The sequence below is a fragment of the Oncorhynchus clarkii genome, chromosome 20, assembly GCF_045791955.1.
Source record: "Oncorhynchus clarkii lewisi isolate Uvic-CL-2024 chromosome 20, UVic_Ocla_1.0, whole genome shotgun sequence".
In the NCBI taxonomy this organism is placed as follows: Eukaryota; Metazoa; Chordata; class Actinopteri; order Salmoniformes; family Salmonidae; genus Oncorhynchus; species Oncorhynchus clarkii.
Window position 1 is genome coordinate 27,081,524 of NC_092166.1, and position 27,337 is coordinate 27,108,860.

The 27,337-nt window shown below is 42.3% G+C and overlaps 1 protein-coding gene across 1 annotated transcript in view; it reads left to right on the forward strand.

Annotated features, from left to right (window-relative positions):
• Positions 1-27,058, forward strand: part of LOC139376142 (tensin-3-like) — an 82,074-nt gene extending 55,016 nt beyond the window's left edge. Inside the window, exons 14-27 of the mRNA XM_071118383.1 lie at positions 3,106-3,263; positions 3,492-3,621; positions 3,749-3,832; positions 8,080-8,221; positions 11,203-11,756; positions 14,967-15,053; positions 15,215-15,346; positions 19,356-19,448; positions 19,688-19,765; positions 20,197-20,277; positions 20,541-20,709; positions 24,164-24,232; positions 24,361-24,747; positions 24,841-27,058. Coding sequence (XP_070974484.1) covers positions 3,106-3,263; positions 3,492-3,621; positions 3,749-3,832; positions 8,080-8,221; positions 11,203-11,756; positions 14,967-15,053; positions 15,215-15,346; positions 19,356-19,448; positions 19,688-19,765; positions 20,197-20,277; positions 20,541-20,709; positions 24,164-24,232; positions 24,361-24,535 — 1,952 coding nt within the window. The 3' untranslated portion in view covers positions 24,536-24,747; positions 24,841-27,058. The remainder of the gene's footprint in view (positions 1-3,105; positions 3,264-3,491; positions 3,622-3,748; positions 3,833-8,079; positions 8,222-11,202; positions 11,757-14,966; positions 15,054-15,214; positions 15,347-19,355; positions 19,449-19,687; positions 19,766-20,196; positions 20,278-20,540; positions 20,710-24,163; positions 24,233-24,360; positions 24,748-24,840) is intronic.
• Positions 27,059-27,337: the final 279 nt, after the last annotated feature.

A 27,337-nucleotide genomic window follows, 5' to 3' on the forward strand; every position in this document is an offset into this window, starting at 1 on the left:
ACTCGGCTGTCCTCACCATAAGGTGATAGTTCGCCTTTATATTAAGAGTACAGCGACTGCAATGAGAAGGCATAATGTTGCAGTTGTAAGGAGCGATGTTGGAGATGAGAAGCAGGTACAGGGAGTGAAGGTTTAATAGCAGACATGAAACGGACAGGAACAGCGTCTGGACAGGAAAAACTTAACTAAGGCGGACACAGAGAACACCACAGAGGAACAGACAGATATACGGTGGGGGGGGGGGGGTAATCAACAAGGTGAAGGAGTCCAGGTGAGTCCAATGAGCACTGCCCACGCGGAATGATGGTGACAGGTGCTTATAATGAAGGGTAGCCTAGCGCCCTCGTGCGCCAGGGAGGGGGAGCGGGAGCAGGTGTGACAATACCCTCCCACCCCCTTCTAGGAGCGCCACCCGGCGTCCCACCTGGGCGAGCCTGGGGAGCCGGTTGAGGTGTGAAATCCTGACAATCGCGCTGAGGTGTGAAAGCCTGACAATCGCGCTGAGGTGTGAAAGCCTGACAATCCCGCTGAAGTGTGAAAGCCTGACAATCCCGCTGAGGTGTGGAAGCCTGACAATCGCGCTGAGGTGTGAAAGCCTGACAATCGCGCTGAGGTGTAAAAGCCTGACAATCGCGCTGAGGTGTGAAAGCCTGACGATCCCGCTGCGACGGAGAAGTCCGATGGGCCGGCTGAAGCATGACGTGATATGGGAACCTACCGAGCCAACCGAGGCAAGGAAATCTCTTGAGCCAGCTTGGGCGTGACAGCCTGAAGAGCCAGCTTAGGCACCCCCGGTTTCATCGGCGGCGGCCCCCGGGTCTGTCTCCAACGAAACAAAACCCTAAAAAACTCCCTGATGCTTCTTGTAATGGTGTCCACATTCTCTATGGAGCGACGCAGGAGAAGCAGGTACAGGGAATGAAGGTTTAATAGCTGACGGACATGAAGCGGAACAGGAACAGCGTCTGGACAGGAACATATAACAACAATGAATGCGGACACAGAGAACACCACCGAGGAACAGACAGATACAGGGGGTAATCAACAACGTGAAGGAGTCCAGGTGAGTCCAATGAGCGCTGCTGGCGTCATGATGGTAACAGGTGCGTGTAAAGAAGGGTAGCCTGGCACACTCGAGCACCAGGGACGGGGAGCGGGAGCAGGCAGGACAACAGTAGCTTGTTTTCGTCCGGAGGAGGTCCGGCAGATCTATGTCCAGATAAAGCCTCCACGGTGAAAAAGGTGAATCAAAAAAAGTTTTGTGAGGACAAAACTAGGACCTCGGTCAACTTGTTACGGACGGACGGACGGACGGACGGACGGACGGACAGACAATAGCCATAGTTCCCATGTGTAGAGCAGCTGTATAGAAGACATGCACAAACACTGCCAAACTCATAAACAGTAAACACTTCACATTAAACATCCTGAACATTACAAGCAAACTCGCTCAACAACACGCCTTTGACACTGTTGTGTACATGTCAAGCCCAATTTATAAGTGAATTTCCGGGTTGTGTAGTGTCTCCTTTCCTTCATGGAAATAGGCGAAGTACTGTCGTGCTTATGTTTGCTGAGTGACTAACATAATCTTAACCCAAATCATGATATAATCTTAGGAATACAGTATATGATATCTCTACAAAGTGAGGTCTCCCAAAAACAGAAAAAGATAGCAACATCCCAAAAATGACTGTGTTTACAAGCTAAAGGACAAGGACGAGATCCCCCCCCTGAGATCATCAGTTCGAGAGGTGTTAGTGAGTCGTTGCAGTGTTTGTCTATCACATGGTAATGAGATGGCCATTCATTCAGATCCCCTTCAATGAGCTCAACTCCCCATGATGCCTCCAACCCACAACAGAGACAAACTTTTAGTTGAAGCTCGCATCCACTTCAAGACCATGGTACTTGCCTATGGATCTGCAAGGAGAACTGCCCCTCCTTACCTTCAGACTATGCTCAAACCCCCAATCAGAGCTCTCTGTTATGTCACCTATGGTCTTTTGGCCCTTCCACCCATACATGGGTCATCTTCCGCTCAGCGTAATCAAAGCTCTTCTCTGTCCTGGCACCCCAATGGATGAACAAGTTTCCCCCTAACGTCAAGACAGTGGAGTCCCTGTCCATCTCCCGAAAAGGTCTGAAACTCTACTTCTCCAAAGACTAGAGGAAATAAATCCCACGCCCCCAGAAAAAAACAGCCTGCTCTTGTCTTTTCCTACTTGCACTGACTTTGCTGATAACTTCTTTACTGAGGGAAAGTGTATTTACTACGACTGTGATATTTATATACATCTTAAGATGAATGCACAAATTTTAAGTAGCAACAGGAAACGTGAATTATTGTGTGCATTATAATCAATAGACATTTTTTGTAGGGGTTGAAAACCTCTTTTGTCAAGTCGGACATTTCAAATGACAAACTTTAGAAGCCTTTTTCAAGCTCAAATCCACTACAAGTTTGCATTTACTAATTTGCAGGAAAAGCAACAAAAGAGTGATCAAATTAAGATCCTACCTCTGTAAATGTTTCAAATGTAAATGTTAATGTACAAACAAGTGTGCCTAGCCAGACTGAAACATACAGGTTTCGAGAAAAAACAGACACACACTCAAAAGAAAAGATGCTGATAGAGAAAAACACAACAAATGAAGTCCAAAATAACACACACACACACACACACACACACACACACACACACACACACACACACACACCGGGAGGCCTTAAATTAGCACCCCGTGCCAAGTGGACGGTCACCCCACGCCAGTCATTCACAATCCTGACCCCCACCTCACATTCCTCTCAGCCCCCGCTGCATTCCTCACCTGTCCACTCACAACAACACAGACACTAGTACTGAAGTTATTGGAGTGGTATAATGACTCCTAGTAGAGATTGTAGTGAAGAAGTTAGAGCCAGAAGTCTTTGGTATGCTATTGCTTCACACATTGCATTTCACTAACATGGCTTAACGGGTTGACATTCTTCAGACGCGTGTATTTCCTATAGATTTGTGGTGGTAGGGCTTTCTGGTATGTTCAACGTTAATGGCCAGTTCTCACCCTCCTCTCCGTCTCCGTGTTTGTGTGTTTGTTCAGCTGCCCCATTGTCCGTTGGTGACGTCAGAGTGGACTCCAGACAGAGTCGGCAAGACAGTGATGTCACAGATCACCCAGGATTCGGTGGCTCACGCTGGGGCGTGCAGGAGGAGTACAAGAGCACACAGACCTACTCACCCTGCGTACCTCACTCCCAGGTACAGGAACATACTGAAACCATGTCTCACTGACTCCCAATGTCTGTCAATACCGTGTCGTTATCTTGTTTGTCATGGTGTGCCCTATTTTGTGTGTTCGTGCCGGGTTTTGCTGTGTACTGTTTTTGCTGGGTACAATGAGGTGATGTTTACACACATGTTTTTCCTGTGTGTGTGTGTGTGTGTGTGTGTGTGTGTGTATTTCCGTCTGTGTGTTTTGTGTTACAGCATGGAATGCTGTTCAGGAGTGACAGTGTGGACTACAGAGCTCAGGGTCCAAAGATGGACAGTGGAGTGGAGGCTGGTGGTGACATGACTCCTACTCCTGCCTTCCCCATCTCTCCCCCTACACCTTATGGTAAGAGCATCCGTTATTGTCTTGTGTCCTTTTCCAGGGGTTTGTGTGTGTGTTCATATGATGGCTCTCGTGATCGTTGCTGAATTACTGGATTTTAAACCTCATCTCGTCTTCTATGCTTCCATAGTGAAAAACATGGCGGAATTCACTCACCTGAGGCAAACTCCATCTCCCAGCATGCAATCATTTGGAGCTTACAGGACGGAGCACGGTAGGTCATTGTGGCAATGTGTACTGTACCTCTGGAGAATGTAGGCTCTAAGCTGTGTGTGTATCACAGCACACTGACATTCTCATTAATTCAGATGAAGTGAGATAAATGTTGAAATATATTCTTTAACACAATGGATTACAGCTGTTACTCAAAAAATACTTATATTTTTAGAGTATAGAATTATTCGTAGAAATACCACTAGTCTGTAAATAAAGTGAATAGAAATATTGAAATGTCAGGCCATTGTGAGGTGAATAGATAATGTGGCACTTGACCTTTGACAAAGCCATTTGATTGAAGGAGCCAGACCATGGGGCAGTGAAACAATTGACAGTAAGTGTTCTATGTAGGGAGGTGTACACATTGGAAGTGATGGAGTCTATTCCACTCATTCTCCCTCTCACCCCCCTCTCCCTCTTTACTTAATCTCTCACTTAATTAACAACAGAGAGTGGGTGATGGAGAAAGATAGTGAGTGAGAGAAGGAGCTCTAGGAGACAGAGAGGGACCCAGTGCTGGTCACATTCCATGACTAATGTCTGAGAACATTGTGTTGGTTGGAGGCAGTGCACTAAACAAAGCCAGGGAGTGCCTCCCTTCCCTGGGGGTTCCATACCAGACTCTCTCCTCCCATGGTTGGTTTGGAGAACGTCTGTGTGGTTTCAGTCCTGAAAAGTTAGTCTTTTATAGCACATTGTGTCAAAGCCTTCAGTGCCTGAAACAGTTAAATTTTTTGTTTGACCGTAGAAGTTTTGTTGTGGTCTTAGATGTTTCTCACCCAGTTATACAGATGGAGGCTCTTAATGTGAGCCAATCTGCTTCAGCAGGAAAATAATTCTGCAGCAACAGGAATTGTGAATTGCTATGTTGATTATAATGAATAGACATGTTTGTAGGGGTTGATACATTTCAAGTCTGAAATTTCAAAGTGGAAATTACAAACTTCAGAAGCCATTTTAAACCTAAAGTATAATACATGTTTAAAATGTCCTGCATTGCAGCAAAGTTGTCCTGCATAAGGGTGCTCAAATTAAGATCCTTCATCTGTATCAGTGGAGGCTCCTCAGAGGAGAAAGGGGAGGACCATCCTCCTCAGTGAATTAAGCACATTAATCCGCTTTACAACGGGTGTGGAGCCCAAGAGTCATACATAGGCGGCGTTTGAGTTTCAACTTTGGGGGAGATGATTTTCACCATAACAATGCAACTTTAAAATAAAGTATTACCTGCATAATCACATTTGCGGTCACTTTTGAGAACAGTGTTTTCCAGCTAGTTGATTGCGTTTTGGAACATTGGCGCTTTTAGCCTACTGCCGTGTGCACATTGCTGTGTTTATTATGTGAAGATATAGCCTAATAGTTTATCAACATTTTAAGCTAAACGTTCTGATGTGTTGCATCAGCCTCATTGCTTTAAAAAAGGTTTTTGATGCGAGTAGTAGCATGAATTTGGGATCTATCGCATCCCACAACTGTCCCGGAGAATGTTTGGAATATTTATTTCTTGCACAGAAGGACAAGTTGACCAATAGAAAAGGTCAATGTACCATGTGGGATAGTTGATTGACAAAGGCTAGTGCTTTTGCTGTTAGTTTGGCCGACTCGTTTTGTTGGCTGACAAAAAGGAGGCTAATTGTGGACAGTTCTTCTAACATCAATATGCGCCTCGGAATTCGATAAGAGGGACACACGCATTTGTGTCCCCGATGTATCTGTCTTCACTTGTAGCCTACTTCTTAGCTGTGAGAAGGCCCAGACATCAAGTGATGTGCATTGGCTAATAAGAATTGAGATATCTGAGAGAGCCATGTGAGTCAGAGGAGCATTTCTCTTCCATAGGCCACCTCCAACATTGTTTTTATATCAGTATATCAAATTGGCCTCACAACCGCAGACCACGTGTAACCATACCAGACCAGGACCTCCACATCCTGCTTCTTCACCTGCGGGATCGTCTGAGACCAGTCACCCGACAGCTGATGAAATTGTGTGTTTGCACTACCAAAGAATTTATAATACATTTATAAACCCAAAAGCTTAGCTTAACTTGGCATAGTTCCGGTGTTGGATATCCATAGCCAGCAAGCTAACATAGCATCCCTCTCTGTTTGAGTAGGCTAAACCAGCTAGCTGCATTTGCTAGCTAAGTGAAAGTTTAAAAAAAAATACAAGCAACTATCTCTCTCTCTCTCTCTTGCTTCTCCTTGATTTTGGAAGAAATTAAATTGTTCAAAACGGATCAACTATTGTCTTTTTCTCTTTGAGTAAACTACTCACCACCTTTTATGCATGGCAGTGATAGCTGTAGCATATGCTTTCAGTACTAGATTAATTCTATGAGCTTTTGATTGGGTGGACAATACGTCAGTTCACGCTGCAAGAGCTCTGATAGGTTGGAGGACGTCCTTCAGAAGTTGACATAAATAAGGGCTGTGGCAGTCACAGCCGTTGACTGTGAAGCAAACAACTGCCGGTCTCATGGTAATTTACTGTTAATTAACATAAACACATTTAGCATGAATAAAATAGAAAATACATTTTCTCAAAACGATTTCCAAGAAAGTGTGCACATGCGGCTATTCTGTGTTGAGCGATTTTCAGGCTGGGGTCCTTTTTCCGCAATTTCTGCCTGACTGACGTGCCCTAAGTCAAACTGCCTGTTACTCAGGCCCAGAAGCCAGGATATGCATATAATTGGTACCATTGGAGAGAAAACACATTGAAGTTTGTGGAAAGGTTTTAAAAAATTTATGAGACTACAACACAATTGATATGGTAGGAGAAAATCCAAAGAAAAACCAACCAGAATTTCCCTTTTTGAGAGACCATCCTCTTAGAATGGAAAGCAGGCTGCACACACTTCATCAGTCTCTCAATCACAATTTGACATCAATGGCTGATGTTTTGTGTACTGAAGTCCACAAGAGAAGGGAAAAGGTGAGAGGAGGAGACCGCATAGATAGTTGTGAGAAGGAATGATATATACAATGAGAAAAGTGATCATGCTGTTTTCATGTAGCTGCAATGAAAGTGAACTGTTTGCTGATGTAGAGATTTATCATTTACTGGCATATATCTTAAAGGCACCATCTGCAGTTGCTGAATCCATTATTGGACTTTTAAATTACTTGTATATACTGATTCATTATCAGAGAATATAACTTACAATTGCCTCAGGAGCATTAATTCGCTTTTGCCCATTTTATTAAACAATAGTTTAGAGTGTAGAGACATAATCAGACATGCCATAAGTACCTTCTGTGGTTCCCTTCCTCTGATAACAGTCACGAAGAGGGTTTTTGTTCCAAATTCAGTTGAGTAGTTGACAGAGTTGTGCCGCCCTGTCGTGACTGTGGGTCATTGGTGAGGAATGGCAGTGATGATGTCTGGGGTTATACTCACACACACAGTGACTGTTGTCATAGTGCCATAGTGATCTGTGTCAGAGGGGTTGTGAGAGTGACAGCATCCCCAGACTGATCTGTTCCCCCACTGTGCCCACTTCACCCAAGAACGCACTGCATATCGAATCACCGCATTCAGCCGTGCCATGGTTACAGCGGGTCGAAAAATCGGGTGGCCCACCATTTTTTTTACATTTCCTTGGTGAAAGTGCTAGTGTCAATAGAAGGGGCGAGGGACAAAAAGATACCAGTCCCCCTCTCTCTAGTCTCTTTGTCTGCCTTGCCCTCCACATTCCCATCGAGATAACTGGTAACCCATGGAAACATCCGTCAGTCACTAAACTGTGTGGAATACGTGGACTGGAAACATGTGGTTTCAGGTTTTGGGGGCAGGCACCTGTCAGGGCCTCCATGTCATTGATACAAGATTTATTCAATTATGTTGGGGGGCTCTGCTAGGCAGAGTAATCGGCTTTGTACTGAACAGAGCGATGGATGGCTGCTGTACTGTTGAGCCAGCAGCAGACTGACTGGAGAATCATTTAACTCCACTGCTGACTGCTCTCTTTACTATTGGATGTACTCTAAATATGTCTCACCTGGGGGGACAGCACATTTATGTGACTGAAATTCTTAAAGTTATGGTTAACAGATGAGACATTTCTGCTCCGTTTCTGTTCATGTAATATCCAGATGTTTTGGAGAAACTGGATGAATTTCGATATATTTTGGAGTGTCTGTCAACAGACTTAGGTTTAGTGCATTCTATCCCTACTCCTTGAATGTAATAACCTATATGTGTAATTTGTAATATATATGCCCTCTCACACCCCCACAGAGCCCAGAGGTTACTTAGAGATGATTGGTCATGTTCCCCAGTCCGCAGAAGAGGGCCTTCCAGACTCTTCCCCCAGCTGCCATAGGTCCTTCAGCTCCTCTCGCTCGGCGTTCATTAGTGGGATGCCACAACGGACAGACAGGTACAGCCAATCAAATACAACCCTTTCGCACAATTATTAGAAGCCCAGCTCATGTTTATTCAAAATGTACAGTACCAGTCAAACCTACTCATTCAAGGGTTTTCATTTATTTGTACTATTTTTCACATTGTATAATAATAGTTAAGACATGAAACTATGAAATAACACATATGGAATCATGTAGTAAACAAAAAAGTATTAATAAAATCTAAATATATTTTATGTTTTGGATACTTCAAAGTAGCCACTCTTTGCCTTGATGACAGCTTTGCAGGCTCTTGGCATTCTCTCAACCAGCTTCATGAGGAATGCTTTTCCAACAGTCTTGAAGAAGTTTCCACATATGCGGAGCATTTGTTGGATGCTTTCCTTCACGCTGCGGTCCACCTCATTTCAAAACATCTCAATTGGGTTGAGGTCGGGTGATTGTGATTGTGATAGTCATCCGTTCGCCAACTCTGGGTCTCGCAAAGACACGGTGGTTGGAACAAAAAAATCTAACATTTGGACTCATCAGACCAAAGACAGATTTCCACTGGTCTAATGTCCATTGCTCGTGTTTCTTGGCCCAAGCAAGTATCTTCTTCTTATTGATGTCCTTTAGTAGTGGTTTCTTTGCAGCAATTGGACCATGAAGGCCTGAATCACACTGCCTCCTCTGAACAGTTGATGTTGAGATGTGTCTGTTACTTGGACTCTGTGAAGCATTTATTTGGGCCGCAATTTATGAGTCTGGTAACTCTAATGAACTTATCCTCTGTAGCAGAGGTAACTCTGCGTCTTCCTTTCATTTGGCAGTCCTCATTCCTTTCCTGTGGCAGTCCTCTTTAAGTGCAGTTTGCGACTGCACTTAAAGAAACTTTCAAAGTTCTTGAAATGTTCCTGATTGACTGACTTCATGTCTTAAAGTAATGATGGACTGTCATTTCTCTTTGCTTATTTGAGCTGTTCTTGCCATAATATGGACTTCGTATTTCACCAAATAGGGCTATCTTCTGTATACCACCCCTACCTTTTCACAGCACATCTGATTGGCTCAAACACATTAAGAATGAACAAATTAACTTCCACAAATAAACCTATTAACAATGCACACCTGTTAATTTAAATGCATTTGACATGTCTACCCCATGAAGCTGGTTGAGAGAATGCCAAGAGTGTGAAAAACTTTCATCAAAGAGTGGCTACTTTGAAGAATCTCAAATTGTTTAACACTTTTTTGGTTATTTCATAGTCTTATTATTATACTATACTATTATTATACTATTGTTCTACAATGGAGAACATACAGTCGTGGCCAAAAGTTGAGAGAATGACACAAATATTAATTTCCACAAAGTTTGCTTCTTCAGTGTCTTTAGATATTTTTGTCAGATGTTACTATGGAATACTGAAGTATAATTACAAGTGTCAAAGGCTTTATTGACAATTACATGAAGTTGATGCAAAGAGTCAATATTTGCAGTGTTGATCCTTCTTTTTCAAGACCTCTGCAATCTGCTCTGGCGTGTTGTCAATTAACTTCTGGGCCACATCCTGACTGATGGCAGCCCTTTCTTGCGTAATCAATGCTTGGAGTTTGTCAGAATTTGTGGGGTTTTGTTTGTCCAACCGCCTCTTGAGGATTGACCACAAGTTCTCAATGGGATTAAGGTCTGGGGAGTTTCCTGGCCATGGACCCAAAATATCGATGTTTTGTTCCCCGAGCCACTTAGTTATCACGTTTGCCTTATGGCAAGATGTTCGATCATGCTGAAAAAGGCATTGTTCATCACCAAACTGGTCCTGGATGGTTGGGAGTAGTTGCTCTCGAAGGATGTGTTGGTACCATTCTTTATTCATGGCTGTGTTCTTAGGCATAATTGTGAGTGAGCCCACTCTCTTGGCTGAGAAGCAACCCCACACATGAATGGTCTCAGGATGCTTTACTGTTGCCATGACACAGGACTGATGGTAGCGCTCACCTTGTCTTCTCCAGACAAGCTTTTTTCTGGATTCCCCAAACAATCGGAAAGGGGATTCATCAGAGAAAATGACTTTACCCCAGTCCTCAGCAGTCCAATCCCTGTACCTTTTGCAGAATATCAGTCTGTCCCTGATGTTTTTCCTGGAGAGAAGTGGCTTCTTTACTGCCCTTCTTGACACCAGCACATCCTCCAAAAGTCTTCGCCTCACTGTGCGTGCAGATGCACTCACACCTGCCTGCTGCCATTCCTGAGCAAGCTCTGTACTGGTGCTGCCCCGATCCCGCAGCTGAACCAACTTTAGGAGACGGTCCTGGCGCTTGCTTGACTTTCTTGGGCGCCCTGAAACCTTCTTCACAACAATTGAACCGCTCTCCTTGAAGTTCTTGATGATCTGATAAATGGTTGATTTAGGTGAAATCTTACTGGCAGCAATATCCTTGCCTGTGAAGCCCTTTTTGTGCAAAGCAATGATGACGGCACGTGTTCCCTTACAGGTAACCATGGTTGACAAGCACCACCCTCCTTTTGAAGCTTCCAGTCTGTTGTTCGAACTCAATCAGCATGACAGAGTGACCTCCAGCCTTGTGTTAACGAGAGAATCACTGACATGATGTTAGCTGGTCCTTTTGTGGCAGGGCTGAAATGCAGTGGAAAGTTTTTTTTGGGGATTCAGTTAATTTTGCATGGCAAAGAGGGACTTTGCAATTCATCTGATCACTCTTCATAAAACATTCTGGAGTATATGCAAATTGCATTCATACAAACTGAGTCAGCAGACTTTGTCAAAATTAATATTTGTGTCATTCTCAAAACTTTTGGCCACGACTGTAGTAAAAATATGAGTAGTTGTGTTCAAACTTTTGACTGGTACTGTACATGTACATTTTACATTTAAGCAGATGCTAATTATGGTCATAGTCTACATGTTCTGAAAATATATTATGGTCATACAGTTTCATTAGAGAGGTGTTTTTCATGATCTTCTAATTTTTGTGTTCTTCCTCCTCTCTCAAGCCCCTCCATGGGTCAGCCCTGGCCAGAGGACAGAGCCCTCCATCCCCACTCCATGTCCTTGGACTACAGCCACCACTCCCCTCCCATGCACCCCCAACCCCACACTCACCCTGCGCCCAACGCCCACAGCTCCCCCCGGGGCAGCCAGCAGAGCCACATGGCACACTATGGCCTCACCCACAGCCTTGCGCACAGCTTCGACGAGCAAGACAACTTAGGCCTGGGGGGCTATGGCGCAGTCGACAGCCCACCCTCTGCCTCTCCTCTTCTGGGGAATGGAGGCATGGAGAGGGGCCTGTCCTGTATGGGTTCCATGGATGGGCTGGGCACCATCCGGCAGCTGCAGCAGCTCCAGGCCCAGGGGGCCTTGCCTCCACTGCTGCCTGAGAAGAGGAGGGAGTCGGACGGGGAGCACTCCTTGGGCACAGCCTCCCCAGCCCCTAGCGGATTCTCCAGCCCACATAGCGGAAGCTCCCTCAGTATCCCATTTCCCAACATCCTGCCTGATCTCTCAGCCTCTGCACAGATGCCGGGCACCGCTTCACCTCTGCCAGGTAACCCCCTTGCTTAAACAATTAATAGCCAATCACTTCTTATCTGAGCCAATGGCTTGGGTTGGTACAATACTGTAAAGAAGGTCATCAGTTCTGTTCTACAGTGGCAAGAAAAGTATGTGAACTCTTTGGAATTACCTGGATTTCTGCATAAATTGGTCATAAAATTTGATCGGATCTTCATCTAAGTCACAACAATAGACAAACACAGTCTGCTTAAACTAATAACACGCACACAATTTTACGTTTTCATATCTTCATTGAACACACCGTATAAACATTCACAGTGCAGGGTGGAAAAAGTTTCTGAACGTTTGGATTTAATAACTGGTTGACCCTCCTTTGCCAGCAATAACCTCAACCAAACATTTTCTGTAGTTGCAGATCAGACCTGCACAATGGTCAGGAGGAATTTTGGACCATTCCTCTTTACAAAACTGTTTAAGTTCAGCAATATTCTTGGGATGTCTGGTGTGAACCTCTCTCTTGAGGTAATGCCACAGCATCTCAATCAGGTTGAGGTCAGGACTCTGACTGAGCCACTCCAGAAGGCATATTTTCTTCTGTTGAAGCCGTTCTGTTGTTGATTTACTTCTGTGTTTTGGGTCGTTGTCCTGAAGATCAACTTCTGTTGAGTTTCAGTTGGCGGACAGATATCCTTAAATTCTCCTGCAAAATGCCTTGATAAACTTTGGAATTCATTTTTCTGTTGATGATAGCAAGCTGTCCAGGCCCTGAGGCAGCAAAGCAGTCCAAAACCATGATGCTCCCTCCACCATACTTTACAGTTGGGATGAGGTTTTGATGTTGGTGTGCTTTGGCTTTTTCTCTCCACACATAGTGTTGTGTGTTCCTTCCAAACCAATGAACTTTAATTTAATCTGTCCACAGAATATTTTGCCAGTAGCACTGTAAAACATTCAGGTGCTCTTTTGCGAACTTCAGACGTGCAGCAATTTTTTTGTTGTTGTTGACAGAAATGGGTTCTTCCGTGGTGTCCTCCCATGAACACCATTCTTGTTTATTGTTTTCCGTATCGTAGTCTCGTCAACAGAGATGTTAGCCTTAGAGGTCGACCGATTAATCGGAATGGCCGATTAATTGGGGCCGAGTTCAAGTTTTCATAACAAACGGTAATCAGCATTTTTGGACACCGATTATGATCGATTACATTGCACTCCATGAGGAGACTGCGTGGCAGACTGACTACCTGTTATGCGAGTGCAGCAAGGAGCCAAGGTAAGGTGCTAGCTAGCATTAAACTTATCTTATAAAAAACAATTAATCTTAACATAATCACTAGTTAACTACACATGGTTGATGATATTTCTAGTTTATATAGCTTGTCGATGCGGTGCCTGTTAATTTATCATTGAATCATAGCCTACTTCACCAAAATGGGTGATTTAACAAGCAATGCCTTTCTTAAAATCAATACACAAGTATATATTTTTAAACCTGCATATTTAGTTAATATTGCCTGCTAACATTAATTTATTTTAACTGGGGAAATTGTGTCACTTCTCTTGTGTTCTGTACAAGCAGAGTCAGGGTATATGTATGTGTGAAGACCAATTCTTCCTAACAAAGACCGTAATTAATTTGCCAGAATTGTACATAATTATGACATAACATTGAAGGTTGTGCAATGTAACAGCAATATTTAGAGTTAGGGTTGCCACCCGTTAGATAAAATACGGAACAGTTCCGTATTTCACTGAAAGAATAAATGTTTTGTTTTCGAAATGATAGTTTCTGGATTTGAACATATTATTGACCTAAGGCTCATATTTCTGTGTTATTATATTATAATTAAGTCTATGATTTGATAGAGCACTCTGACTGAGCGGTGGTAGGCAGCAGCAGGCTCGTAAGCATTCATTCAAACAGCACTTTCCTGCATTTGCCAGCAGCTCTTCGCTGTGCTTCAAGCATTGCGCTGTTTATAACTTCAAGCCTATCAACTCCCAAGAGTAGGCTGGCAATACTAAAGTACCTATTAGACCATCCAATAGTCAAAGGTATATGAAATACAAATGGTATAGAGAGAAATAGTCCATAATAACTACAACCTAAAACTTCTTACCTGGGAATATTGAAGAATCATGATAAAAGAAACCACCAGCTTTCATATGTTCTGAGCAAGGAACTCAAACGTTAGCATTTTTACATGGCACATATTGCACTTTTACTTTCTTCTCCAACACTGTGTTTTTGCATTATTTAAACCAAATTGAACATGTTTCATTATTTATTTGAGACTAAATAGATTTTATTGATGTATTATATAAAGTTAAAATAAGTGTTCATTCAGTATTGTTGTAATTGTCATTATTACAAATATATATATAGAAAAAATCGGACAATTAATCGGTATTGGCTTTTTTTGGTCCCCCAATAATCGGTATCGGTTTCGGCGTTGAAAAATCCTAATCGGTCGACCTCTAGTTAGCATGTTACAGAGATTTCTGTAAGTCTTTAGCTGACACTCGAAGATTCTTATTAACCTCATTGAGCATTCTGCAGTCATCTTTGCAGGACAGCCACTCCTAGGGAGAGTAGCAACAGTGCTGAACTTTCTCCATTTATAGACAATTTGTCTTACTGTGAACTTCAAGGCTTTTAAACATACTTTTCTAATCCATTCCAACTTTATGCAAGTCAACAAATCTAATCTTAGGTCATATGAGATCTCTTTTGTTCGAGGCATGGTTCACATCAGGCAATGCTTCTAGTGACTAGCAAACTCAACATTTGTGAGTTTTTTATAGGGCAGGGCATCTCTAACCAACATCTCCAATCTCATCTCATTGATCGGACTCCAGGTTAACTGACTGACTCCAATTATCTTTTGGAGAAGTCATTAGCCTAGGGGTTCACATACTTTTTCCAACCTACACTGTGAATGTTTAAATTATGTATTCAATATGGACAAGAAACATAATACTTTGTGTGTTATTAGTTTAAGCACACTGTGTTTGTCCATTGTGATCAAATTTTATGACAAATTTATGCAGAAATCCAGGTAATTCCAAAGGGTTCACATACTTCTTCTTGTGACTGAATGTACTGTATCCTTTAGGTGGGTTTTCTTGGTCAATTCGGATTTGGCACATATGGATGTCTTTTGAACTTGGTTACAGTGATTGAATGCCTGAGGTCTTTGTGCATTGACTAACCTCTGGTGTGTTTGTGATACTGTTTTTCCAGATGTCCTGGCCAGCAAGCATGTGACTGTAAACTTTGTGCAAGACACATCGAAATTCTGGTACAAGCCTGATATCTCCAGGGACCAAGGTAAAAACATGAGGAAATATGTGTTTTGTTTCCCAGGAGTATCTTGTCTGCCAAATTTCCATAATGCTCTTCAACATTTCGACAGTTTCCACACTCCTCTGTGACATCGTCACTAAAATGTATTCCTGTGTCCTTCTCTTCTCCTTTCCTCCTCCTCTCAGCTATCTCAGTCCTGAAGGACAAGGAGCCCGGATTTTTCATAGTACGGGACAGCCACTCCTTCAAAGGAGCCTATGGGCTGGCCATGAAGGTGGCCACACCCCCTCCCTCAGTCCTGCAGCAGAGCAAGAAAGGTAGGAATTGGCTGAGAGAGATAAGGGGACAGAGCTTTAGGTTCAGACCGGTTCCTGTTTGATGTGGGACATAGGAGTAGGATGATGATTGATGAAGCCCATATAGGCTACACATATTTATATGGACAGTGAAGCTACAACTTTAAATTTGGCTCTATACTCCAGCATTTTGGATTTGAAGTCAAATGGTTTATATAAGGTGACAGTACAGAATGTCGCCTTTTATTTGAGGGTATTTTCATACATATCTGTTTTACCGTTTAGGAATGAAAGCACTTTATGTATCTAGTCCCCCCATTTTAAGGTGTCTTCAGTAGTTGGCCAAATTCACTTATAGTGTATTAAAGAAGTCAAAAGTTCAGTATTTATTCCCATATTCCAAGCCTACAATATCAAGCTTTTGACTCAACAAACTTGTTGGATGCATTTGCAGTTTGTTTTGCTTGTGTTTCGGATTATGTTGTGCCCAATAGAAATGGTAAATAATGTATTGTGCCATTTTGGAGTCACGTAAATAAGAATATAATATGTTTCTGAACACTTCCACATTAATGTGGATGCTACCATGGTTACGCATAATCATGTATGAATCGTGAATAATGTTACAGAAAGTTACAGAGGGTCAAAGATCATGCCCCCAAAACATGCTAACCTCTCACCATTACCAATAACAGGGGAGGTTAGCGTTTTTGGGGTGGGTATGATATTTATGCCTGCTAGGAATATGGGACCAAATGCTAATCTTTTGACTAAATGTTATACACAATAAGTGAATTTGTCCAAATACTTAGATACATAAATTGTGGTAAAACAGATATGTATGAAAATACCCTCGATTAAAAGATGACACACTGTTGCCTCATATAAAACATTTGATCTTAAATCCAAAATGCTGAAGTTTAGAGCCAAATTCAAAGTTTTAGCTTCACTGTCTAAATAAATATGTAGGGGAGTGTATGCTTATCTAGGGTCAATTTTGTGTTCATCCATGGTCATGGTTAGAATTGTTGGAGCTGGTCCTAGATCTGTACATACGGGCAGGTTCCACACATTTCCAGAACCTTTCCGTGCTCCAGAAGGCCCCATTTAGAACAGGGGTATCACGGAATTGGCTGACTGAGTTACAGCATCCTGGGAACCAAACAGCTATAAAAGCCCTCTACTGTCACAACTCTCTGAATTCAACTCCATGGAGGGAACATGATAGTCCCCTCTCTGTTCGTTCAACAGCTCCTAGCTTTGGGTCTCTCTTCTGGGCAGCATTGTGATAGAACCAAACAGGCGTGCTCTTTGTTAAGTAGTTTTAGATGTAGCAGCTAGTGCTTTAAAACTAACAATATAATAAGCAGGCTTTCTAAACCTGTACAGATTTCAGGCCTTTCTCCATGGGTGCTTTTTGCCCTACATACAGTAATGTAACGCTGTGTGACATTCAGTGCAGCTTGTTTTATTACGCACCATGAAACACAGCCTCTATTCAATTTAGAAATGTCCTGGCAAGCAATACATCGCTTTGTTCATGGCATTCCTTGTTTTATGTTTCAAGTTATGTTTCTCACAAGTACAGTGAAATGCTTAACTTGCAAGCCCTTCCCAACAGGGCAGTATTCAATATCAAAATAGTATAAGTAAAAACTAAACACGAGAAATAAGAAAAAACTTGAATGTAAGCTACGTATGTGTATACAGTGCAATTGGAAAGAATTCAGACCCCTTGACTTTTTCCAAATTTGTTTACATTACAGCCTTTTTCTAAAATTGATTAAATAGTTTTTTTCCTTCTCAATCTACACACAATACCTCAAAATGACAAAGCAAAAAACTGAAATTTCACATTTACATAAGTATTCAGACCCTTTACTCAGTACTTTGTTGAAGTGCTGCAGAGATGGTTGTCCTTCTGGAAGGTTCTCCTATCTCCACAGAAGATCTCTGGAGCTCTGTCAGAGTGACCATCAAGTAATTGGTCACCTCCCTGACCAACACCCTTCTCCCCCGATTGTTCAGTTTGGCCAGGCGGCCAACTCTAGGAAGAGTCTTGATGGTTCCAAACTTCTTCCATTTAAGAATGATGGAGGCCACTGTGTTCTTGGGGACCTTCAATGCTGCATAAATGTTTTGGTACCCTTCCCCAGATCTGCGCCTTGACACAATCTTGGAGCTCCACGGACAATTCCTTCGACCTCATGGCTTGCTTTTTGCTCTGACATGCACTGTCAACTGTGGGACCTTATATAGACAGGTGTGTGCCTTTCCAAATCATGTACAATCAATTGAATTTACCACAGGTGGACTCCAATCAAGTTGTAGAAGAATCTCATGGATGATCAATGGGAACGTTTGCAAAAATTTCAAAAAATATGTTTTTGTTTTGTCATTATGGGTTATTGTGTGTAGATTAATGAGGTTGTAAGGTAACAAAATGTGGAAAAGGGGAAGGAGGTCTGAATACTTTCTGAATGCTCTGTACATGTACATGTACTCTGAGCCAGTACCAAATTGACAATGTGCAGAGATACTGGAGTAGTTGAGGTATGGCTGTATAAGCTTCAATGTCACATGCACAAGTACAGTGAAATGCAAACTCAAAACCCAACAATGCAATAATCAACAACAATGTATTATTAGGAAAAAAAAACTCTAGAAATAAGAATAGGAAATACACAATTAAGTAAGTAATCATAATATATACAGGAAATGTATAAAAAGTCAGTTCCAATACCATATTTACAATGTGCAGGGATACTGAAGTGATGGAGGTAAATATGTATAGGGGTAAGGTGACTAGGCAACATGATATAAGATAAACAGAGTAGCAGCAGCTTGTATTTCAGTGGGTGTGTAGAGTCTGAATAAATGTATATGTGAGTGAGCAAAAAATCTTTGTGTTGGAGTGAGTGAGTGTGTAGGGCCCTGTGATTGTGCATAGAGACCGCAAAGATTGAAATTAAAGGTCAAGAAAGATACGAGGTTAACTCAGTATGTGAGCTATTTTGTTAGCTATTTATCAGTCGTATTGCTTGGGGATAGAAGCTGTTCAAGACCCTGTTGGTGTCAGACATGCCAGTCTTGGCGTGTGGCAGGAGAAATTGTCTATGGCTTGGGTGGTTGGAGTCTTTGAAGATTTCCCATGGCCTTCTTTTCCGCCTGATATCGAGGTCCTGGATGGCAGGGAGCTCGGTCGCAGTGAATTATTGGGCTGTCCCCACAACCCTATGTAAAGCCATGCTATCGAGGGCGGTGGTATTGCCATACCAAGCAGTGATGCAGCCAGTCAATATGCTCTTAATGGTACATCTGTAAAACCTTTCGAGGATTTGAGGGACCACGCCAAACTTTTTGAACCTCGTGAGGGGGAAGAGGCACTTTCGCACCTTCTTCACAACTGTGCATGTGTGTTTGGACCATTTGAAGTCTTTAGTGATTTGGACACTGAGGAACTTGAAGCTGTCTACCTGCTCCAACCGCCCCCATAGTCCACAATCATTATTTATTTGTGGAAAGAAGTTTTAAAAATGGGATTCCTGTAAGACACTGGTGTCCTTATGCCCAGCCCAGAGCACAGCCCACTAAGTCCTAACCCCTCCCTTTCTCCTCCACACGGTGTCGGGAGCCCCCTCACTCACACCCCTCACCCCCTCACTCACCTGTAGGGACATCATGACACTTTCCCTCTCCGAGCATTGTGACTTCTTAAGAGGTTGAAACCCAACCCAGCTCCAGGAGAAGGCTTTTCTATGGTAGGACATTCCTCAGACACACTCTCGTCATGCCCCTCAGGCACACTGTTGTTAAATCATAATAACGCTAATCTCAGCTGTGATTGGATAAGATGTATGTATCTCTTAGAATTTGGGATGGGAGTTAACAGGGGTAAGGTAACTGAGACTCCGCTAACACTTAACTTACAGTCAACAGGTAAACCTGTTATAATGTGTTGTAGGCATGTATGAGCATTTATAGCATTCTTGTGTATAATAATGTTATCTCTCTCTCACTATGATTGGAGGTGATCTGTCCAATGAGCTGGTCCGTCACTTCCTGATTGAGTGTACACAGAAAGGAGTTCGGTTGAAGGGCTGTCCCAATGAGCCCTACTTTGGTGAGTGTCTCCTCTGTAGCACACGTTTTGTCATACCCTTGAGGACAGTGATAACACAATGGGGACCCCTGCTGGTGACTCTCTGTACTGATAAAAAAAGCATAACGTTCCTGTGTGCCCTCTACTGGATAATGATTGCAAGTGTGCTTCAGCTCTTAAGATGATGTTTATAGCTAATATGAAATCTTCTTTGGAGTAATAGGATGGTTACAGTTGTTTTTTTGTTTGTTTTTTTACAGGTAGTTTAACTGCGTTGGTGTGTCAGCACTCCATAACTCCCTTGGCTCTGCCCTGCAAACTCATCATACTTGACAGAGGTAAGATGCCAAATCTCAATGTCCTTATACATAACATTGTGTTACAGTAACAAGGTAAACATGGTTTAGATTTATAAAACATAATTGTGTCCTCTGCCAAAGCAATTTAACGAACACTAGTCTCTCTCCTCTCTGTGTAACTAAATGTGGCAGGGCTGGAAATTGCAGGGCAGTTTCGAATTATGTGACGTGATTTATAAGCCTGTGCCTGCAACTCATGTCAACGTAGATGAATTGCCTTTACGTGGTAGCCATAAACCAATGTCATCAGTGACAGAGGGTCAATGGAGAGAGGAAGGAGAGATCGAGGGAGAGTTTAATCAGATGTATTTTAATTCAGTGATATGTCACTGCCTCCAATTCTTCATTTCAAACATCTTACTTCTACATCATATACCAAAAAAAAAAAAATGTTTTTCCTATGTTGGTAGATCCTCTTGAAGACGTGGTGGAGAACACTGCTACACAATCTGTCACCAACTCTGCTGCGGAGCTCCTTAAACAAGGAGCAGGTAGGGCTTAAAGTGATACTTCGGGATTTTGGCAATGTGGTCCGTTATCTACTTCAGTCTGATGAATTTGTGGATACCATTTTTAGGCTAAATAAGTATTGGGTAAGCCTCAACAACAACTTCTGTTCCTAAGGAATTGTGTAGATAACATGTTGTGTTAGCGCCTCTCTCCTGTGGCCTTGCAGTGTGTATTGTGTGGATGAAGTCTGTGTTCATTATGTAGTGTGTGTTTGTATCTGTGTGTAACATGTGTTTCTCTGCAGCGTGTAATGTGTGGTTCCTGGGCTCAGTGGAGATGGAGTCTCTGACAGGGTACCAGGCTGTGCAGAAGGCCACCAGTGTAACATTGGGCTCAGACCCCCTGCCCACCTCCACCGTGGTCCATTTGAAAGTCTCCTCACAGGGAATCACCCTCACCGACAACCAGAGGAAGTGAGTCATGGAGAATACACAGACAGGCAAACATGCAGACAGTGAGGCACACCTACATGGTCACATTAGTAATGCATGTATAGCTAATATAAAATGATATATAAATTAATACAGTACCAGTCAAAAGTTTGGACACACCTACTCATTCAAGGGTTTTTCTTTATTTGTACTATTTTATACATGGTAGAATAAAAAACGATTAAACAACACATATGGAATCATGTAGTAACCAAAAAAGTGTTCAACAAATCAAAATATATTTTATATTTGAGATTCTTCAAAGTAGCCACCTTTTGCCTTGATGACAAATCATTCACTAAACCCTAAACCTCAACTAAATCATGTAATAAATAATGTGGAAATTGAGCAAGTTGAGGTGATTAAACTGCTTGGAGTAACCCTAGATCGTAATTTGTCAAGGACAAAACATATTGATACAACAGTAGCTACGATGGGGAGAAGTATGCCCATGATAAGGCGCTACTCTACCTTCTAGACAGCACTGTCGACAAGGCAGGTCCTACAGGCCGTAGTTTTGTTGCACCTGGACTACTGTTCAGTCGTGTGGTCAGGTGCCACAAAAAAGAACATAGGAAAATTGCAATTGGTTCAGAACTAGGCAGCACGGCTGGCCCTTGGATGTGTACAGAGAGCTAATGTAACCAATGTGAAATGGCTAGCTAGTTAGCGGTGGTGAGCGCTAATAGCATTTCAATCAGTGATATCACTCGCTCTGAGACCTTGAAGTAGTTGTTCCCCTTGCTCTGCAAGGGCCGCAGCTTTTGTGGAGCGATGGGTAACGGTGCTTCGTGGGTGACTGTTGTTGATGTGTGCAGAGGGACCCTGGTTTGAGCCCGGGTAGGGGCGAGGAGAGGGACAGCTAAACTGTTACATTGGTGCCGTGACCCGGATCACTGGTTGCTGCAGAAAAGGAGGGGTGTGTGTAACCGATGTGAAATGGCTAGCTAGTTAGTGGTGGTGCGCGCTAATAGCGTTTCAATTGGTGATGTCACTGAGACCTTGAAGTAGTTGTTCCCCTTGCTCTGCTGTGGCTTTTGTGGCGTGATGGGTAATGATGCTTTGTGGATGTCAGTTGTTGATGTATGCAGAGGGTCCCTGGTTCAGGGCGAGGAGAGGGACAGAAGCTAAACTGCTACACTAATATTAATAGTATGAATGTCAATCTCTCCTGGCTCAAAGTGGAAGAGACTTAATCACTAGAGGTATTGACATGTTGAATGATCCGAGCTGTCTGTTTGAACTACTGGCGCACAGCTCGGACACATATGCATACCCCACAACAAATGCCACAAGAGGTCTTTTCCCAGTCCCCAAGTCCAGAACAGACTATGGAAGGAGCACAATACTAAATACAGCCATGTCTACAAGTAACTCATGCAACAGTAAAATTAGATTTAAAAACAGATAAAAAAAAAACACGTTATGGAACAGGGGGACTGTGAAGCAACACAAACATAGGCACAGACATATGCATACACACATACGCATTATACACATGTACACATGGATTTTGTATTATATATTGTGGCATAACTTCTTCAAGGTTAGAAGCGTTTGTCACAAATTAAGTGGTAAACTGTCACCAAATCACCCAAGAATGAGAGTTCTTTCGAACAGGACAGTACCTGTGTGTTTGTTTCTCCATCCTGGTCCACCCAGGCCGTAGGCGAGGTCAAGGATAGCAGGGTTCGGTACACGAATCAGGTTCTCGGTAGGTCCAGGTCCAAATGCCAACAGGTAAGTCCAAAACAATCCAGCTCATACACGGTAAATCCAGCCAATCTCTATTGTCTCTTTCTCTATTGTTCATAGATCCTTCCAGCACTCTCTCTCTCTCTTCCTGGTTTTTCTTGACCCTTTATCTGTGTGTCGGCTCCACCTTCTGAGGGTTCCCCTTGCTTCTAGGACTTGTAGTTTTGGCGGTCGGCCATTTTGTGATCTGTAGTTCTGACAGGGGTGGCCATTTTAGTGATCGGGCAGAGCCCGTTTATTAGTTCTGCTCTCACATATCTGCCATTTATCACTCGACCCCCTTCTTTGCCACAATATATATATATATATATGTGTAGTAGGCACCTGAGGGCACACAGTCTGTGAATGTATTGTAATGTTTTTAAAATAGTATAAACTGACAATATTGCTGGACCCCAGTAATGGGGATCCATAATAAAAGCAAATGCAGCTTTACACACTCTTAGCATTCTCTCAACCAGTTTCACCTGGAATGCTTTTCCAACAGTCTTGAAGGAGTTCCCACTTGTACTAAGCACTTGTTGGCTGCTTTTCCTTCACTCCGTGGTCCAACTCATCCCAAACCATCTCAATTGAGTTGAGGTCGGGTAATTGTGGAGGCCAGGTCATCTGATGCAGCACTCCATCACTCTCCTTCTTGGTCAAATAGCCCTTACACAGTCTGGAGGGGTGTTGGGTCATTGTCATGTTGAAAAACAAATGATAGTCCCACTAAGCACAAACCAGATAGGATGGAGTATTCCTGCAGAATTCTGTGGTAGCCATGCTGGTTAAGAGTGCCTTGAATGCTAAATAAATCACTGACAGTGTCACCAGCAAAACACCCCCACACCATCACACCTCCCCCTCCATGCTTCACGGTGGGAACCATACAGGAGGAGATCATCCGTTCACCTACTCTGCGTCTCACAAAGACACGGCGGTTGGAACCAAAAATCTCAAATTTGGACTCATTATACTTAAAGACAGATTTCCACCGGTCTAATGTCTATTGCTCGCGTTTCTTGGCCCAAGAAAGTCTCTTATTCTTATTGGTGTCCTTTAGTAGTGGTTTCTTTGCAACAATTGGACCATGAAGGCCTGATTCACACAGTCTCCTCTGAACAGTGATGTTGAGATGTGTCTGTTACTTGAACTCTGTGAAGCATATATTTGGGCTGCAATATCTGAGGCTGGTAACTGTAATGAACTTATCCTCACCTTAAGCTGTTCTTGCCATAATATGGACTTGGTCTTTTACCAAATAGGGCTATCTTCTGTATACCACCCCTACCTTGTCACAACACAACTGATTGGATCAAACACATTAAGAAGGAAAGAAATTCCACAAATTAACTTTTAACAATGCACCCCTGTAAATTGAAATGCATTCCAGCTGACTACCTCATGAAGCTGGTTGAGAGAATGCCAAGAGTGTGCAAAGCTGTCATCAAGGCAAAGGATGGCTACTTTGAAGAATCTCAAATATAAACATATTTTGATTTAACACTTTTTTGGTCACTACATGATTCCATGTGTGTTATTTCATAGCGGTGATGCCTTCACTATTATTCTACAATGTAGAAAATAAATACAAATCCTTGAATGAGTAGGTGTGTCCAAACGTTTGACTGGCACTGCATATATACACAGTTGTACTATGTATTTCTCTTTTACCCAGGTTCTCTTCTCCTCTTCCCAGGTTGTTCTTCAGAAGGCATTATGCAGTGACCACTGTCATCTTCTGTGCATTGGACCCTCAAGATCGGAAGTGAGTAAAATATGCCAGAATTAACATAATTTGAAATAAAAGTACTGTGGTAATAATGTCATCAGCTTACACTGTCTGTATGATGCCTTGTGTGTTCCTTCTGTGTTCTATTCCCCATCCATTCTTAGGTGGAAAAAAGATGGCTGCACTTCAGCAAAGATCTTTGGTTTTGTGGCGAGGAAGACGGGCAGTGGGCAGGACAACGTGTGCCACCTGTTCGCCGAGCACGACCCCGAGCAGCCCGCCAGCGCCATCGTCAATTTCGTCTCCAAGGTGATGATTGGCTTCCAGAAGACCAAGTAACGCTGCAACGCTGCTAGCTAATTGGCTAGTGGGGCTGTTTCTAAAACTTAAAACCGTACAACCCTCAACCTGAAGGTTATGAGCCAGGACTTGGACATGAAGGCAGTGGAACAGAGTTCCATCCACAGAACTAGAATGGGTTTTGCGAGATACTATTTCAGTGGTTACACTACCTAAGAATGGGATACAATTGATAACAATAATCTTGAGGCGTAAGAAACGCACACCTATTTAGGCGAGGTGCTGGCTAGCGGAGTGGAACACTTAAAAAAAGTAAAGGAGAGCCGCACACTCTAGGAGCTCAGATGCAAAAATATTTATGTCCAACGTTTCGACAGACAAGCTGTCTTCATCAGGGCAGCACTCCATCACTTGTCTGTCGAAACGTTGGACATGAATATTTTTGCATCTGAGCTCCTAGAGTGTGCGGCTCTCCTTCTCCTTTATACAATTGGCAACGAGCATGAAAAGACTTACAAGTTACAACTCCACAACCTATCCAAGTCATCTCCTGCTTATAACACAGAGGGAACTGTGGACCATCAGCAGGACAGGAGACTCATTGAGATCTTTCATTGAGTCGAATGAACACTCCGAACTCCTTTGCCATCATTTTCTAACAGACTCTTTCCTTATGATGATTATTAGGGGTTTGTCTGGAAGGAAAAAGAGAATATACAACAGCTACGTTATAAGATGTGTATTTCATTTTTATGTATCATTGTAGAACTAATACAGATGTTTGCATTTCTGTCTCGAAAGGGCTTACAGTTTTATGTATCCCAAATCTTTACAAGTTAGTTACATATTCCTATTCTCAACATGCTCTGTATGGTGTGATACTATACTATAGGGAAGCATAGAAGCCTGGCATGTAAGGGTTTTGTCATGTTTAATATTTAACCAAAAATAAATAAACTATATAAAGCATTATTCCAGCTATTAAAAACAGTACTAAAAAAAATACTGTAAATCATAACTTCTCCTTATGTTATCAAAAACTTTATTTTTGTAAATGCATCATATACTATTTGAAAAGTAAAGTCTATTGACTTTATGTTAGAACAAAAAAATATAAATATTTTCCCTAAACTAATGTGTCACCATCCCAATCATTTATCTTGAATTTTGATCATGCTCAACTCTGGATATGCATGCGAATTAAAACCACTATCAAAGCAATAACACACATACATGTAAAGATCTGGAAGGGGAGCGTTGGAATGAATCAGACCACAGAAAAATATTATATATGTAAACCCTAATATATTCTATGATTCCTTTATATCATTTGTCAATTACATGTACTTTGAACTCATTTACTACTTCGTTCAGTACTGGAAGATTGTTTTAAAATGGATACATTTCTGTATTTTTTTCCTTTGGCTAGTCTCAAATAAGTGTTTAAATGGACTATTTGGTGGTATATTATTGGCACTAACTATATATTGAAATGTCTCAGTGTTAAAATATATACAGTACACTGAGTGTACCAAACATTTGTATTGATTAATATTCAAATGTAGTTGCACCCTCCCCTTTAGCCCTCAGAACAGCCTCAATTCGTCAGGGCATGGACTCTACAAGGTGTCGAAAGCGTTCCACAGGGATGCTGGCCAATGTTGACTCCTGCTCACAACTGCTTCCCACAGTTTTGTCAAGTTGGCTGGATGTCCTTTGAGTGGTGGACCATTCTTGATACACACAGGAAACTGTTGAGCGTGAATAACCCAGCAGCGTTGCAGTTCTTGACACAAACCGGAGCGCCTGGCACCTACTTCCATAGCCCGTTCAAAGGCACTTAAATATTTTGTCTTGCCCATTCAACCGCTGAATGGCACAGGTACACCATCCATGTCTCAATTGTCTCAAGGCATAGAAATCCTTCTTTAACCTGTCTCCTCGCCTCCATCTACACTGATTGAAGTAGATTTAACAAGTGACATCAGCTTTCACCTGGATTCACCTGGTCAGTCTATGTCCATGGAAGGAGCAGGAGTCCTTAATGTTTTTATACTCAGTAGAGGACATTTTGTATTATATATTTCATTTGGAATTATGAAATAAATATTGTGTTGGAACAATAGGCGATCATTGGGGCTCGATTGAACTCGATGGAAAAGTGCAAAAGTGTCAACACCGCCCACCCAATGCATCGAGCGAGCTCAATGAAGTGCAGCTTTTTAATCACTTCTCTGTGTAGATGAACTTTTTCACGGTCACATTTCTTCATGTCAAATAATCAGGGCAGGGACCACCTAATTCCAATACACTTGGTTTATATACAATACATTCACTGTTTGTGTACATTTTAGTTGTATTTTTATTTTTTTCATTTTGCTCATGGTGTACTAATATGATTTACAGTCTGTACCTCATAATACCTTTACTATCTCATGTTTGAAAAAAATAATTATATTTTTTTATGTTTCATATTGATTTGCAGCAAGTGACATAAAAAGTTCATTTGTATATGAGAAATGGTATTTTCAATGTTGAATGTGAATAAACAAAAGGGAAAAATTATGTCATTGGTCCACTTACAATTATTATTATTATTATATTTATTTTCGAGAGAATATGATGGAGATTTGTTGAGTTCGACAGTATGCACGATTTATGTCTATTTTTCAGCCAGGAAACCAGAAGAGGGTGCTAGTAACACACACATCCATGTCTGTAAGATCCTTTGTGACCTAGCTCTATGGTTGTTGTTGTGCTTGCTCTAGGTGATGTGTACCGTAATGTCTGGACACATTTTCTACACCAGCATTGGAAGGTGAAGTACAAGTCGGCTAACCT